Source organism: Oreochromis niloticus, linkage group LG14, assembly GCF_001858045.2.
Source record: "Oreochromis niloticus isolate F11D_XX linkage group LG14, O_niloticus_UMD_NMBU, whole genome shotgun sequence".
Classification (NCBI taxonomy): Eukaryota; Metazoa; Chordata; class Actinopteri; order Cichliformes; family Cichlidae; genus Oreochromis; species Oreochromis niloticus.
The window spans coordinates 5885524-5902717 of record NC_031979.2 but is presented as its reverse complement, the minus strand read 5'-3'; the positions used below and the strand labels follow the sequence as shown (position 1 = coordinate 5902717).

General features: G+C 39.5%; 1 protein-coding gene across 7 annotated transcripts in view; it reads left to right on the top strand.

Moving 5' to 3' along the window:
- Positions 1-6194, top strand: part of ecel1 (endothelin converting enzyme-like 1) — a 52900-nt gene extending 46706 nt beyond the window's left edge. For 3 of the 7 annotated variants that reach the window (XM_019345421.2, XM_025898471.1, XM_019345422.2), the window contains 6 exons: positions 48-115; positions 624-772; positions 1913-1978; positions 2566-2661; positions 4306-4382; positions 4630-6194. In XM_019345421.2, coding sequence (XP_019200966.1) covers positions 48-115; positions 624-772; positions 1913-1978; positions 2566-2661; positions 4306-4382; positions 4630-4756 — 583 coding nt within the window. In that variant the 3' untranslated portion in view covers positions 4757-6194. The remainder of the gene's footprint in view (positions 1-47; positions 116-623; positions 773-1912; positions 1979-2565; positions 2662-4305; positions 4383-4629) is intronic. The other 4 variants (XM_005461009.3, XM_019345423.2, XM_005461012.4 and 1 more) reach the window with 4 other exon arrangements.
- The last annotated feature ends 11000 nt before the right edge of the window (positions 6195-17194 follow it).

Sequence of the window (17194 nt, the reverse complement as noted above, 5' to 3'; positions counted from 1 at the left end):
AGAAAGTTTGATTTTGTGTAAGGTTCATCTTTTTCCTTCCAACTCAGGTCTCTGAATTATGGAGGAATAGGAGCAATCATCGGTCATGAGCTGACACATGGATATGATGACTGGGGTAAGAATCACAAACTTTTCACCCATTACCCCCACTGCAATAAGATCTGAACATCTATAGTTTTTTTCCCCATTTTGATTTGTGTTACCATCATTGCATTGATAAGTTCAGTTTTACAGAAAAAGGTTCTGTGATTTATTTTTTATATATATAATTTATTAAATTTCTATTGGGCAGATGTGCAGCAAAGACTATTTTGAGGCACAATCTTTAACTTTGGTTTCCAGTCAAATGCGCTGCCCTGTGAGATCCACAAAAAAAAAAGAAAAGCTCCTCTTCCAGATTGTCCACCATCAATTGTAAAAGTACAAATGTAATTTGGCAGGACCATTTGTTCTGTTGGCTCATGAACAGGATACATCAACCACTGTCAACTCCACACCTTTCAGTGTTTTGCCGCTAATGGCTTGAGCATGCTGGGCAGATCTTTGGACTGTGAACGAAAGTTGCAGGTTGTGTTGTCTTCATGCTAACACTCACCCCCCTGCCCTTTTGCCCCTCATCTTAGTGATGCAATGGTTCATGTCCCTAGGGGGCCAGTACGACCGCCATGGTAACCTCAAACAGTGGTGGACCGAAGAGTCCTACAAAAAGTTCCAGAAGAAGGCCGAATGTATTGTCAAGCTCTACGATAACTTCACTGTTTATAGTCAGAGGGTGGGCTTTCACACACACACTTCTCGAGTCGCTACTTATGCATACAATTTTTACAGTAGTACAACATAGACATATGGGTTTTTGATTTTAGGTTTATATAGAAAGTCAGTGTCCTTCTGTGATATGAATCACATTGATTTGTTAACTCTGATCAATGCTACTTTTGTTGTCTGAGCAGAGCTATGATTACTGTATCTAAAGGAGTGCTCTGCCAATTTTAGAGACAGTATGAATCGGTAACTGACCTAAGTCAGGTCTAAGAAAATAATCTAGAGCCAGTATATAAAAATTACAAGTTTTGCATAAAAAACACGTCACAAACTATTGAAATGGTAGCAAGACAGCTGGCATAAGGTTAATGATATCTCAGGTGTCAAAAAGTCAAAACCTTGGTTTCTGCTACTTCATTTTTGACCATTATATTTTAAATCCATGTCTCTCCAGCCTATCAGCTTTAAAGAATACAAACTTTAATGGTCTGGTAATATGTTACTAGCTATATTGCCTAGTGAAACATTTAATATTAATAGCACTTTATTTATGTACTTTTTTTTCAAATGTAAAGAATCAGACTGACATTTTGAAAACTGCATTTATCCATTTTAACACCAAGAGTTAGACAAGAAGATTGATACCACTTTAACATCTGTAATTTAAACATGAAGTTTGGCCTAGTGGGTGATTAGCTTATTAGTATGTGGCTTAGTTAAAGCTAAGCAAGGGGAAACAATTGGGTTCATGTGACTCTCCCCACATGTAAGCCACATAGGACCCAAACAATTATAAAATAACCGAATTAGTGCTCTTTAGAGCTCCTGCATGGGTATTTCTTTTAGTTAGGGATAGCATGACGCTAGCTACTACCCCACCTTTTTCCAGACATTTCGCTAAGCTTAGCTCAGTTTCCTGGCTTCCTGGAGCCTATAGATACATGCAAAGATATGACAGATAAGGTTTATTTTTAATCTCAAGTGATATAAATGGAGCAAAAAATGTACTTCCTAAAAGCAAATATGTTTCCGTGAAATAGTACAAGCTGTAAAAAAAAAAAAAAAAAGCTGTATTTCTACAGCTGAACAAGTGCATCCTTTAGGTGCATGACATACTGTAAAGTGTTTTACGACTTACCTTTGTGTGTAGGTGAACGGCCGTCTGACACTGGGAGAAAACATAGCAGATATGGGAGGGCTGAAACTTTCATACTATGTAAGTTCAGACTGATACGATCATTCTTCAAATTTGGTCACTGTGTGGCTCTGAGAAATCTAGAAATTAGAATTCACTCTTTTAGTAGGCAACCCATGAGTCTCTGCTCTGTCTCGAAATCCTCCTCTCTTTGTTCTTTATAACCACTGTGCTTTGTTTGCATTAAAATAAAGAGCAGAAGTGCCCCTGAATCACGATAAAAGATAAACAATTTGATTTGAATTCCTTTTTACTTGAATACTTGCATGTGTGTTTTCTCAGATAGTGGAAAATCCAGGGTGCGGCATAATTAATTTTCATTTTGAGCAGCCCACATTGAAATAAGGAGTGTTTTGTGCACGCAGATACAAAAGTTAAAAGGAAGCACATGAAGGCTTTTAAAATAAGTAAATGGTGATACTGAATGCACCAGTAGGGTCATAATGCCTGTTAGTTGAGTCAGCTGGTTAGACTGATGGAAGTAAACATAATGACTGTTTTATTAGAGGTCCTGTTTGGTTTTGGTTCATATTTAAACTTCAAAATATATACTGTTTAAGACACAAGGTGAGCGGCTACCATCACACTCTCCCTGTCTCTCTGCCCAGGCATATCAGAAGTGGGTGAGGGAACATGGTCCAGAGAGACCCCTGCCTGGCCTCAAATACACCCATGAACAGCTGCTCTTCATTGCCTTTGCACAGGTACACAAAAACCCTCTCCACAGAATTCACACCAGCTTATTTCATTACATTTACATATTAAATCCTTCCGCTGCCTTCCTCAGCTGGAGCTGCAGATCACAGAGGGCAGGTAGGAGCTAATGCTTCTAACATTAGCTGATGACAGCATTAACTTTTGGAGGGATCCAAAACACCAAAATGCTGACGACAGTACAGTGTCTCAGAGCGCCATACCACCCATGTTCCTCGTAACTGTTATGACTCATCGTTGAAATTCATGGATTAATGTAACAGAGGCAAAATCTAGACACGCTTAATAACGCAACATGCAGTGTTTTAGGACATTTTTCAAAAACTCTTGCCACAGGGAAGTGATTTGAAAGTCGTGTTATGGGTTTAGATTTGTTTGGAATGTCGTGTGTGTGTGTGTGTGTGTGTGTGTGTGTGTGTCTGGAGTGAATAACGAGCATAATTTTTTGCCTGAGGCAATTCAACCACCTCAACCAGAATGAATGTGGTCAAGTTTTTGAATCTGCACAGCAGGCCAACAAACAAGCTTTCTCACTTATCAAAGAACTTGTAGCAAATATCAGGCTGCATATAATGTATTTTTAAGGGTTGCTTTTACTTTTTGGTAAACAAAATGACAAAAATATGTTTGTTTCACTCAAGGTGATGTCCTTAAAATGAGTTGCTTAAAAAATTAGATTTGTTTAATTTATGTGTGTTTAAATAGGACATATAGACCTCACCTCTTTACTATCCAGTATTGTCTGATCAGTTCAAATTTTGGCAGGGATTAATTTTATTACCGGTTCTTTGTCAGATATTGTTAATATTTGACATTACAATATGCTGCCAGATCCCTATAGTAGGTAAAGGATGAATGTAGAACTTCAGTAACCTATTTCATTTAAAGTAAGTATTATAAAATTTACTTGAATTATTGAAAGTTGCTTAGCAGAGTAACGATTCCTCAAGAATCCCACAGGGCCAAATATTTAAAAACTTTTCCATGACTATATATTCATTATATACATTTACGTTTGTATGCATTACAAAAACATGGAAATGTGTTAATTTGGGATTCTAAATTGCGATAGGTCTAGTGATGAGTGTTAATCTTTTGTCTGTTTAGCTGTGTTGTCAAACACATGGACTGGCAAGTTGCTCAGGATAGACTAGAGGTTAAAATATTTATGCAGTCAAGCTGGAACTCACTTTAACCACAATGTATACAGCTGACACATTTAATTTAGAGTTCATGACTTGACACGGATATGTCTTTCCTTTTTGTGAGCTCTGGGTAATTTTACCTCATCTGGGTATTTTAATAAAACTATCTGAGATGTGTAGAAGGGAATTATTCTTGTAAAACTGCTAATAACTCCAAGGGAGCTCCAGCTGCTTTTTATAAGGGCTCCTGAAAAGATCAGGAAGCAGACTTTCATCTGAAAACTACCTGCTGTAGCTCTTAAAACGAAAAGCACTGCACTTCCCTCTCAAACGTTTTGTGGTAGAAGTATTTAGTATTTAAAAAAAAAATTGAAATAATAGGTAACTCAAAATAGTACTTAATGCAAGTCACTTCTTCAAATGGGAGAAAGACAATATATTCAGCACAGGCTATCCCACTTCAACTAAAGTGTAATGTTCTCTTTTCAGAATTGGTGTATGAAGAGAAGATCTCAGTCCATTTACTTGCAACTGCTAACTGACAAACATGCACCAGAGCACTACAGGTACTGTGAAACACACCTGGATGCTGGGGTGGTCCAGGGGTTGATACAGCAGGCAGCGACACACAGCAGCGGGGCCATTGACATACCAGAGGGAGAGATGGGGAATGTTGGTGTGGGTAATGTGGGTACAATGCAGTGCAGCTCACCTTGCCAGTTTGAACTACCTCAGAATAGGCACAATGAGGCTGGTTACATTACCTTTCTTAAGCTTTTCTTTCTTTTTTTTTATTCTCTGCATCACTACTAGAGCTTCCTGTGTTTCCTCCTTCTGTAGAGTGATCGGCAGCGTCTCTCAGTTTGATGAGTTTGCCCGTGTTTTCCACTGTCCGAAGAGTTCCCCGATGAATCCCACACACAAATGCTCCGTTTGGTGACCTCTCCATCTGGCATGGGACGACCTTCATGTTTAAAACTCCAATCCAAACACCCCCTCCCCTCCTACATCACCAGATCCAAAAGGATGGTACAGCATTCAGCCCTTTCATGACTATGAAAGACACAGGAAGGAAATGTATATTTTCAACATTATCATCATATATGTTGAGTTCTTATATTGATTGTCCATTAATAACTGTACTAATCGAACAAAGCATGGGTCACGTGACCATTTATTGTGTATGTGCGTGTGTGTGTGTGAGTGTGCGTGTGAGTGTGTGTGTATTATATGATTATGTATGTATACACTGTATCATTTGATTACATATATTTTTCTATGTTTACATTTATTTTCAAATCATCTATTTTTGTATTTAGCTATCTCACACACAAAGATCCCCCAGTTATTAGATTTTTAATCAAGCAACACGTTTTCTCTCTTGTTTCTCTCCTTTGTAGCATCAACTAGAAAAATTCATGCTCTGTGAAGATTAAAAATTCACAACTCATGTGATTTCAGTCCAGAATGTAAACTGACCGATTTACAAGAAAGCTGAGATCAGTAGCATCTTCGTGCCTGTCAGATAATCAGTGTTCTCTCTCTTTGGTATTGGATTTGCGTCACACTGCTGCACTCTTGTGGCTGCAGAGAGCAATGGTCAGTGTTCAATCGTCATGACTGTATCGTCTGGCATGCATTGGTCTCTTGTTATTGTGAGTGTTTGTACCGTTTTTTAAATTTGTTGATTTTTTTTTCTTTTTAAAAAAAAACACAAAAAGAAGAAAGTAGACTCGTGTTTTTCTCCGGATGTGTAGCAAAGTGAAACGCCAAATGGATCTCTCCATTCAGCCTACATCTCAAAGAAGCCAGTCTATCAATCAGTCAAACATCAGACAAAAGAAAAAAAAGATTGAGTTCCCTCACCAGAATTGAAAGCGCATGGAACAACATGAGCTCTTTCTTTTCTCCTGGAGAACTTCTGCTATTGGACACTTCACATTTCCCATGTTTCCTCATGAACTCTGAGCAATTTCACACAACCTGGGACTCATCATACATTCACAGTAACTCAGCAAATAACGCAAGCCAACATTCTGTACATTAAAGTGCAGCAATGATAGATGGAGAGTCGTGCATTTGTACAGTGTTACTTTAAAAAAGCAACTAAAAAAAACCTTTTTGTATAAGGAATCTGTTGGTACAAAAAATTGAGACTTTTTGTACAGTAGAGGATTAAATAAGATGTTATGGGTGTACAGTTTGTTTTGAAGAGAGTGCATGTTTCCATACTGATCGACATTCTAACTCTGATCTATAAACATGGAGGACATCGCGCGCACACTTCCGACTCTACAGCTGCTAGTTCACACGTGGCTGCTGTCTCTTCCTCTCTGTTGGTTGCTGTTTAATGTCTGAATAAACACAAAGGATCAGTGTGAGGCTGTCTGTGTGGGTCTGTGTGTGTGAGAGAGAAATATTACTCCTGTGTGTGTCAGGCTTTAGCACTGTGAGTGTGTTACCTTGCGGGCTTGTGTCCTCCTGAGATGAGAGCCAGATCTCTTGGCCTCCCAGCACTGGCTAGTAGAAGTCCACCCCTGCCACTCTGCCTGCTGTTTGATTAGAATCTGCACAGCCTGGCTGGATTTATGGAAACATGTGCACAGCACAGGATAAACAAGCTGAGCAAACCACAAGGCTGTTTCAAGTGAGGAGATTATCAGAGAAACCTGTGTTTCAATCAGTCTGGCACACTCAAATACCCAGTGCTCTTTCCAGAGTTTCTCCTTTAAGATTTCTCTTTACTGCTGCACTGTAAACAAGAAACTGTGTGCAGCATGGGCTCCACTTCTCGCGCATTTAAGACGTGTGCCCATAAAAAGGACCGGTTAAAGGTTTTTCACTCAATATGAGCAATAAGACTTTTATTAAGAGAATTTCTCTTGCTTGCAACCACTGAGGTGGAAACACCACCTATCACCCATACTGTCCAGTTTTTTGTTCAAATCTTTGCAATTTATCCAACTTAGATGTCATTCTGAATTAAATCTATTTTGTTTGTGTGACATCTCCAAATCTAACGATCCAATGTATGAATGCATATATACAAGGTAGTGCTGGCTTCACCTGTGCAAAGCAAAACCACACTAACTTTAAATCTGTCCACTGTCCTCTCTGGACCACTTGTTTACTCTGTAGTAGCTCTGACCACATCTGTGCTCTGTGATTTCACCACAGATCAAACAGCAAATCCCCAAATTTGCGTGGCAAACTGATCCAACCTTCACTCTGAGGATCATCACAGCTGATGAGACACACACAGCAGTTCTCAGTGGAAGAGCACATATGTCCAAGCCCAAAGGTGGCACATAGGGTTAAGTGCACTCAATATTCTTTGCAGCATGGGCTTGTGCACCTTGAATTTGTGCCCCAAGCTGATTGTGAGCAGGGAGTACGGGTTCCAAGAACATTTGCTGCAAACGATCAGCACTGTGGTATGTGCTATTGAGCGAAATGAAAAAACCAGGAGCCAAACCAACAAAATCTTTGCTCGGCACCTGCCCTACTTGCCAGTTTCCGCTCCCTGGGACTTTGTCCTCTTCCCCCAAATGAAATTCAGACACAGCGGAGAATAGGAGTCAGGAGTGCTGGAAGCAGCGCAGAACTCCTGACTTGATCTGCCACACTGCATCCAGATGCTGCAGTCGAGCTCCTTGTTGACAGTCTGGCTCTGGGGCACAAATTTATGATGCACAACCTCATTGTTGAATTTGTTGTTGTTTTTTTAACTGTAGAGTGTCCTTATCCTGATGCTTGTGACCGGGTGCTCCACCTGTGGGCTTGGAACTGTGGACACTTCCACTGACAACTGCTGTTCGGTCTTTGAGTTCACCAGATGATCCTCAGCATAAAAATGGAGTCATTTTAATGCAGAAGTCGAGGTTTCCTCTGTGTGCAAGTTTGAGGTCAGTGGTGAGATCACAGAGAGGGAGCCGTTCAAATGTTGCAGGAACACTGGAAGTGGAGCAGCACTTCCTAATGACTTAAAGAGGACACAAGCTAGACTTAAATCAGATACTGTTTTTGATTTCTGTGGGCAGAGAAGCAGAACTTTTTAAAAGGATGTCTCAATGTTTAGACTCAAAAACCTCAAAATCATTTAGATATTTCCAGACGCATGGATGGGAAGGACATTTTTCATTTGAAGCGGCATTTTTGTGCATTTTAAACAAATCAACAGACTGTGTTTTTTTATGTTGATTGTGACTCTGAAAATTTAAAGAGAACATCACCAAAGACTGAAAATATCCCCCACACATACATCAAAAGGCCCAAACCTTTAGCCAGCAGTGCTTTAGGAGATCAGTGTGGTTCTCTGAAAGACTTTGGGGATTTAATAATAAAAAAAAAAAAAGATAAAGACATACTTAGAGGCTTATTCCCACACATCAAATCAGGAGTTCCACGTGACTATTTTGCAAAGCACAAGTTGCAGAAGGTTTTGCTGACAAGCCTCAAGGTTTCAGTGGCTTCAAAGAGCAGCGTCATTTATTTAAAGGAATAGCTGAAGCTTCACCTTAAACCAAAAGGCAGCTGAGACAACAAACCTTTTAATGTCAATAAAAAGAAAATGAAAAAACAGGCTCAACTGTACAAATTTCCCCTGGAGTTTGCTGTGACCCTCCTCCTCCTCATGCAGATTCCCAATCCCATCCCAGTCCCATATCCTCCTATGAAAATAAAGATCTCAGTCCAGATGTGATACTACTGGATACTAATATCAACTGTGGCTTGAACAAACATCAATGCTGCAATCTCAATTTGAAAGAAACACCATCAAAGGCTCTTATGTTCTACTCTATCATAACTCGAGATTGTTACTGTTAATATTCAGTTGTGTCTCCTTCAGAGTTTCAGTTAGACCAGGTTGGAGACATGTTTTTATTAGAAAACAAGTTAAATCATTTTAGATGATATAATTCATTGTATTTCATAAGTTGCTTAAAGGCAGCTTAATAAAAGGTAATGAAAAGGGGGAGCTGCTAATATACTAAAAATGGCCCTAGCCTGATTCTTTATTCTGTTCAATTCTGTTTTATTTATATGAAGCAACAGTCGCCTCAAGGTGCTTTATATCGTAAGGCAAAGATCCCAGATATCAGATAACTCCCTATGAGCAAGCACTTGGTAAAAGTGGGAAGGGAAAACTATCTTTTAACAAGAAGAAGGCTCAGGGAGGGTCCAGCCCTCTGTTGCAAAAAATTGTGAGAGGAGGAAGTCAGGACAAAGACACACTATGAAGAGCAGCAGAGATTAATAATAACTAATTATTAAATGCAGAGTGGTGTATAAGCACATCGTGGGTAAAAAAAAAAAAAAAAAGTGAGTGAAGAAGAAACATTCAGTGCATCATGGGAAGCCCCCGGCAGGGTAGTCCTTTAACTTAAGGAGGATTCAGGGTCACCTGATCCAGCCCTAACTACAATCATTATCTAAAAGGAAAGTTTTAAGTGTAATTTTAAAAGTAGAAAAAGGGTTTCTGTGTCACAAATCCAAACTGGGAGCTGGTTCCACAGAAGCAGGGCCTGAAAGCTGAAGGCTCTGTCAACTAGCAGTCTGAGAGCAAAGTGCTCTATAGAGCTGATATGATATTATGAGGCCTTTAAGATAAGATGGGGCCTGATTATTCCACACATTGCATGCAAGGAGAAGGATTTTAAATTTGTTTTTGTATTTAACAGGAAGCCAGTGAAGAGAAGCCAGTATAGAAGAAATCTGCTCTCTCTTTCTAGTCCCTGTCAGTACTGTACTGTAGCATTTTGAATCAACTGAAGGCTTTCAGTGACTTTGTAGGACATCCTGATAATAACAAATTACAGTAATCCTGCCATAAAGCAATAAATGCATGGACTTGTTTTTTAGGTTGAGTGTATCACCTCAGCTTCCTGTAAATCGCTGCTATTGTTGCTGGCTCCTCTGCCCTGTGATACGAGCCCTCTGTCGGGTAACCTGCTGTTTGAGTCTGTGCAGCTCATGGTGTCGCTGGGACAGAACGCCTGACTTTTCTGATAATGCCTTAACTGTTATTTTTAGCTAGAAAAAGGAGACAAGGTTTAAAAAAAAGAAGAAGAAGAAAAGCCTGAGGTATAAGATGAAGGCTCTGTGTTTACTTCTGTTACTTGATTGTTTACTTCTACTACATTGATGACCCATTAGCTACTTATTTTGAGTGAAGCAGAGCTGCAGTCAACAAAACAAAAACCTGATGAGAATTCTGTCAGCCTCCACAGTTTAGTGCATCGCATCAAAGCAAAGCGCAGAGTCAGAGGTGAGCGTTTTTAATAAGGATTATGAGCACCCACATATATTTTCATATTCACCTGAATTTATCAGCAGTTTTTCTGTTCTTTTGTTTTTGATTTTTTGTTTTTTGGAAGACTGAGATGGTGTTTAATCAGAGGTATGAACGGAGTGCTCATCGGGAGTACCTTGGATCACTTTGGGTCCACACATCAATCTGATTCACCTGCACACACACTTATAACAGTTCTAGAAGTCATATAAATATATAGTCAATCATAGAAAAAGGGAGGAGAGAGGAGAATAAAATATGCAAATGTTCTGCTTGTTTCATACTGTTCTAGCACATGTTCATGAAGCATAAGTAGCAGAGAATGTTTATGTGTGAAGTGGTTTCACTGGAGATTTCTCTGGATGTTTGAGTATAAACACCCTGCAGCTATTGTTGTGGGTGTCTGGCCTCTTACATCTGTATGTGCTGGATATGAATGATGTATTGCTGGTGCACTCATAGAAGCAGTACACAACTGAGTGTACAGATAGGCTAGCTAGTAAGTCCCAAACTGTTGGATTTTTAATCTAGATAACTTTGAGGTGGCATAGTAGTTGCTGTCCCTGCGTTTCACTATTTAAATCTACTATTGATCTTCTGTTACTAATAGGCATAATATCACCTTTTTCTGTAGTTTTACATACAGTTATGGTTACAGACTGCCCACGCAGTCGTATTTTAAATATACATCATTTGCTAAAAAACAAACAACCCATCGTTATGGCAGTATTATTAGTGAACATGATTCTTCTTGGCCATGACAAATTCAGCAGTCAGTTGTTTTGTGAGAGTGGTTTAGGACAGAGTCCAAATTCCCTCCCTGTATTACTGCTTTAGCCCATCCCTCCTCAGAGACTTCATCAGCTGTGATCAGTAGCAGTGGAGTACTTTGTACCTGCATATAAATTATAACTGAAAGCACAGTGATTATTTATCCCAAACAGAATGAAAGGTTTACACTTTACCTTATTTAAATGCAGCTTCTTCATTACGATTCAAAGTCTCCCTTACAGTGTCGCTTTGCAGTGCTTAACTCTGCAGACAGGTGATGAATCTTTGTCCAAGCTTTACATAACTCACTGTCTCTGCACCATGTAATGACAGCACACCAGAGTCACCTGGGCTCACATCAGGCTCAGTGTGATGGGAGCCCAGGTGACTCTCGGCCTGAGACTGCTCCAGTTTCCTGTTGCTGATCAACACAGCCTGTTCCAGACTGTGGGACAGACTACAAATGTCCTCTATGACTCTAACTAAGGCCATTTGTAAGCACTCCAGTTGGAGGATTTACATGCACACGGTATATACACAGCTTTCACTAGACAAATATTTTGTAAATTTAACTGAATTTACCCACTAGAGGGACCCATGGCAAAAAGGACTTGCTACCCTCCCTCTCTCCAGCATCCTGATAATTTTCAGTTACTATAAGATACATGGGAACCTACATATTATGGCACCTGACTGTTTTGTGTGTGTTTGTTGTGTTTTGTTTTGGGGGGTTTTGCCCAAAGCCCAGTACTCCTAACATACAAAACAATATGCTCCCAACAACTTCATTAATCTGAAGCTTAGATAGGAGTGTAAGATCTGTAAGCAAAATATCCACTGAAATATTGCAGGTCTTAAACTGGATTAAACTGGATTAAAGTCTCCGTGGACAGCAACATGAGATCATAATGCAGAGGAATGGGTTTTAAGGAACATAAATAATTCACTTTTGATGCTGAGACTCAGCTGCAGCCAGTAGATGGTGGCCAATAACTGGACTGTTTGAAAGGTGTAGACCAAAGATAAAAAATATAGATGTGATGCTAAATGGAGTCCTTTTTTTCTCTGTTCCACACTAGTTTGTTGCCTCTGTTTTCAGTCCAAAAAAAAGAAAGGCAAAGGAATGAATGAGTGCAAAGGCGAAGACATGACATCACAGCTCTTGCAGGAGATCTTGGTGTTTTTCCTGACGTCCCTCTGAGCCTGCACCCTGGCACAGAGGAAATCAACACATAATATTCCAGAAAGTTAATTCTGTTCACCACATTGTGTTTGTCATCTTATGTGCTGTTTGTTCATGCTCATGTACCAGCTTTAGGCAGTTTTTGCCAAAGTGAGTTAAAATGTTTCAGTCAGTGATCCAGGTAAGGATGAGCATGGTCATCTGGTTTTCAGAGGGAGAAAACTCAATGTCCAGATCAATGCCCTGAAATAACTTTCTGTGATTTCATCACCTGGATGATTGAGATAACACAAAATATTACCTATAAACTTTAACTGTAACTTAAACAAGCACATTCTTATGTAAAATAATGTCTGTGTGTAAAAATGAATAAATAAATAAAACAAGGTTTAAATTGAAGTTAGTATAAGCCATAATACACAGCTCAAAAAGTTAAAGGAAAACTTTGAAAACACATTAGATCTCAGTGAGGAAAAAAAAATGCCACCAACTCAAAAATGTGCTTGTATGCATGCCTAACAACTGATGGTGCCCTGGGAGAATCTCCTCCCACATCTGGATCATTGAGCTCCTGGACAGTGCGAGGTGCAACCTCGCACTATCATATGGATGAGGCATAATGTACCAGAGGTGTTGGACTGCCTGCACGTTCTCATCGCATGGTCACAGGTATGGTGGTGCATTAGGAAGAACCCAGGACTCACTGCACCAGCATAGGGCCTGAAAGTGGGTCCAAGGATTTCATCCTGATACCTAATGGCACTCAGGATGCTGTTGCCTGCCCTGTAAAAGTTTCTTTTCTCCTTTTTAATCTTTAGATTTTTTTTTCCCACGTCAGTCATCTGTTTTCATTTTTAAAAAAACACTTAAACTTTATAAGGCTGACATTTTGGAATATTCACCTGCAACAAAGGCTGATAAACCAGAACTAATCAAAGCTTCACAGCTGAACACAGTCTCTACGTATTTTTATCAGTGCTAACTTTTACAAGTTGATATTAGTACTTCATAATATACACAGATTCTTTCTTTTGCCTCCTGGGTCTTTAAGACTGCAGTTAATGCATGTTAAAGACCTATGCACAGGTTGTCTGCCTCCAGGTTTAAGCCCTTTAAACACTTCACAGACTGCAGCCCTAATTATAAAACTAAGGCAGAAAACCAAAAGGGACAATCACAAAATTTGTTTGTTATTTTCAAGTTTTTCAGTTTCTCCCAGAAGTACACAACAATAATCTGCTGTGACATAATTACCTGAATGAACACAATATGAATCCAGATAAGCAGCAAAAAATTGATTTCTGTATTAACCCAGTGATTCCCAAAGCTGCTGAGCTGTAAGGCACGGTCAGGTGGAATGCACAATTTTGTAACTATCATACATTGTTACTGCAATATACAGCTACAAGAAAGTATATGGAATGAATTCTTCTATTATTTCCTTTCTATGCACTCTTCCTCGTGCAAATGAAAATTCTAAAAGAAATAAATCCTAAAGAAATGCTTCAGTCAAACAGAAATTCATGTCTTTGAGCATGTGTTGAATGATGGGAACTATGAGTGCATGACACATACAAGGGCCGATCCAATTGTCAATCAATGAGGAGGTTAATAAGGAGGAAAAGAGACATGTTTCTTGTTTGGAACAAATCACAGCTGAACAGCAACAAAGAAAAGATTACATTTTACTGATTTATATCAACAGCCAGGTGGAGTGGCAAGGAAGTTAAAGAGGCACTTAAAAGCCAAATAACTTGAACTGAAATGAATATATTCTTGGAGAATAGCAAATATCATACTAATTAAAACTCATATATGTTTGTTTTTTTTAATTCGCCAGAAGGTTCAGTAATCACTCCATTTTCAAAAAGATTGAACTGTTCAGGTTTTAAAGGGTTAAAGTACAGTTTATTCAACTTTTAAGAATAAAAATAAATGCCTACAACAGCCCAACAAAGAGGACAGATTAAATGAAAAAGGTTTGAACACCTACCGAACTGAAAACTGAGTTGTCCAGACTTGAAGAGTATCATTTATTAAAATAAGAAGCCAACACTGATCTCTACTGAGGGTTCGTGTTTGTTTTCCCTTTCCTCACAGACCTGCTGGTTCTTGTCAGCCGTGCCCTCCATTGTCTGATTGTGTATGACTACACAAAGAATCTAAATACCTGTGCCCTCTGAAAAGCCTCCGAAATACACAGTTTCAATACATTAAATTACTTGTATACATAAAACTAATGAGAATATTGGTGATTGCCTCTTATCTGTTGCTGTTCTCATCCTCCTAGTTCCTCAGGGCAAAGCTCAGAGATTCCACCTCCTGCTGTCTATCACAGGTCCACAATGGCCCCAACAAGGAGAGAAGTTAATGCCAAGATTACCTGATGTATAAATATGATGAATGAGATGAGTTCCTACCCTGACCTCTTTTAGCTGAGTGTCCAGATCACTCCTTTCACCTGCCGTGTCAGTGAGAACCAGATATAACTGATAATCAGAAAAACATAGGACTGTTTGAGTTCCTGCTGTAACTTTATCCATCACACAAACTCAAATACTGTTTTGGGAAGCCTCCAGGTCTTTCCTCAGTGCTGTCTCTTCTTTTCCAGCTGTGCTCAGCTCAGCCTGCAGTTTTTCAGCACTTCTCTCCAGCAGCTGCTTCCCTACTGACCACTCTCTCCTGTGTGATGGAAGAGCTCTGCAGGAGGCGACCACAGTCCCCTTTGAGCCTCCGCCTGAAAAAAGAATTCCAGGCTCATTGGTGTCAATGGTCAGTGTCATTCAAGTGTGCTGATAAAGAGTGCAGAGCACAGAGCACAGGCTGACGGACTCACAGCTTCTCCTGCAACTAAAACTTGTCTGTTAGCGCCACCTGCAGCTGAATGTTGCGCTTTTGCTCTTGCTTGTCTGCACAACTACTCTCAGCCTCAAACACATGCAGAGATGGAAAACATGTGTTTGTGTCTGTGTGTGTGCAGTACCTGTACATTCTCTTCTGTCAGTCAGCACAGGGCAGAAATTACCAGGATCAATGAGTTTGCATCTGCTGTTTCACACAGGAGGATCAGACTGTTAAATTGTTAGTGTTGGTGCACCCACACTGATAGTTCAATTATTTTGTTTTCACTCAATCCATCTCTGATCACTCATATTTGGAAAAACGTTTAACTAATTTCCCCCTTTCAAATCTTTTATTTGGGCAAGATACCACACATGCTTAAAGGCTTTCCTGCTAACTAAATGCAACAGTTGCTACTAAAAAAAAGCTATAAAAAAAAAAAAGGTTCTGTGATGGTAAAATGGACTTCCATTTGATCAGTGCTGGAAAGGATGGACTGAGTTTATTAAATTGTTTAAATCAGGCTTCTGGTTAAAAAAAAAAAACTAATTGCAGAATAAGTACGTCATATCTTGGCTGCACACACTTCCTTGAACTTTGTGTGATTTGTTTTGCTTTGTATCTCATCAGCTCTTTTTCTCCTCCTTTTTGTCTGCTTTGGTGTGAAGAGCTTGGATTTGTATGGTCTAATAGAACTAGTGGAGTGTTGTATGTCTTTTACTGATATGCTTTTTTTTTTTTAATAACAGGGAATAAAGGAATGGGCTTGGTGTAAATAATTGGTTTTAGTCATAAATCCATCCATGAAGCCAAGCGTGGAAAAACTTAATGCAACTTTAAGTTTATTTGAATTTTGAATGCCCAGGATTGTATAAAGTTTTATACAATTATTCCATGACACATGGATGAAGCCTGGACTCTTTCTGTCACTGTGATGGTCATGGCCTGCACTCAGCACCCTCTGCCCTCTTTCAGCAATTTCAGGTGGACCTATTGTGCTCTCTCTCTAATGTTCTGTCAAATATATGGTGTTACAATAGTGGATTGTCAGATTAATCATGACCAAATTCCTGTGATCCATGAGTCCAGGCTTCAGACCAATCTAAATAGTCAGTAACCACAGTTTTTTTCTACTTTTGGCTCTGTGTGATGACGGACATTACAGATGTCCCTAATATGGTCATAAAGCTGATGAAAAAAATATCCATTATATCTCCCCCTGAGATAAACAACAACATGAAGGCAGGCATAAAAGAATATATTCATTCTTCCGCTTTTACTAAAACCCATACTAAAAACTGCTAAATTTATATATATATTTTTCTAACTTTTGGAAAGAGCATTTCTCAAGCAGCACTGATGCTAATTACAAACGTTCAATCAAATGGCACCGTTGCCAGTAAAAACAGAAACATGAACAGCTTATCCTGTCATTGTAGTATTGTAGTATTATTGTCCCCAGTGCCCTCCAACCCTCCCACCCATCCCCTGCACCTCTGTGTGAGTTCGGTCTCTTGTTAAGCCTCCTGGAGCTGGTTCCGGAACCTAATCACCTCCTCACTGGAGGCCCGCTGCTCTTCTTCTCTCTCTTACATCAGTGTTGCCAGCTGCCACAGCAGAGGAGCTGCATGGGGAAAAACTGAGAGAAGAACATCTGGTTCAAACAAGAGTCAAATTCCAGCTCTTCTTTCTTTTGGATAACAACCATCGTTGTAACAAATCGCTAAATTCCACCTTGTCTCATTTAACAGGATTACCTGTATTACCTGTGTGAGAATGATGCAGTTTTCTCTCCGTGTGCAAGTGGAAAATGGTGAGATTTAGGATGTGCAACAGACTAAGAGTGTCACACACCACACTCACTAAAGAGTGCAATTCTTGCCACAACATGATCTCCTCTCAGAACGCCCAGCACTTCCTCTGGGGCACTTACAGGTGCTGAGTGGGATTGATCCTCTTTAGGAATCCCTGGGTTTGGTCCCTAGATATGACCAGTTGGGATGTGTCTGTAACAAGAGCTGCAGACTCTTCCTCAGCCAACAACAGGTCCTGTTGTTGTTGTCACATCCTGTATGGATGTGCTCACTTTAGAACTATCTATCACATTTTAACAAAGAGTAAACCGATAAGTGAAATTTAGGAGAGAGTATGACTTGTTAAGTATTGTTATACCTCTTTCCACAGTCAACCAGAAGAATACAGTAACATCAGATATAATCATGTATTCATATATTCATCACATATTATTGTATATATATACATGTGTTATTTTTCACTACATGTTTTAAGGT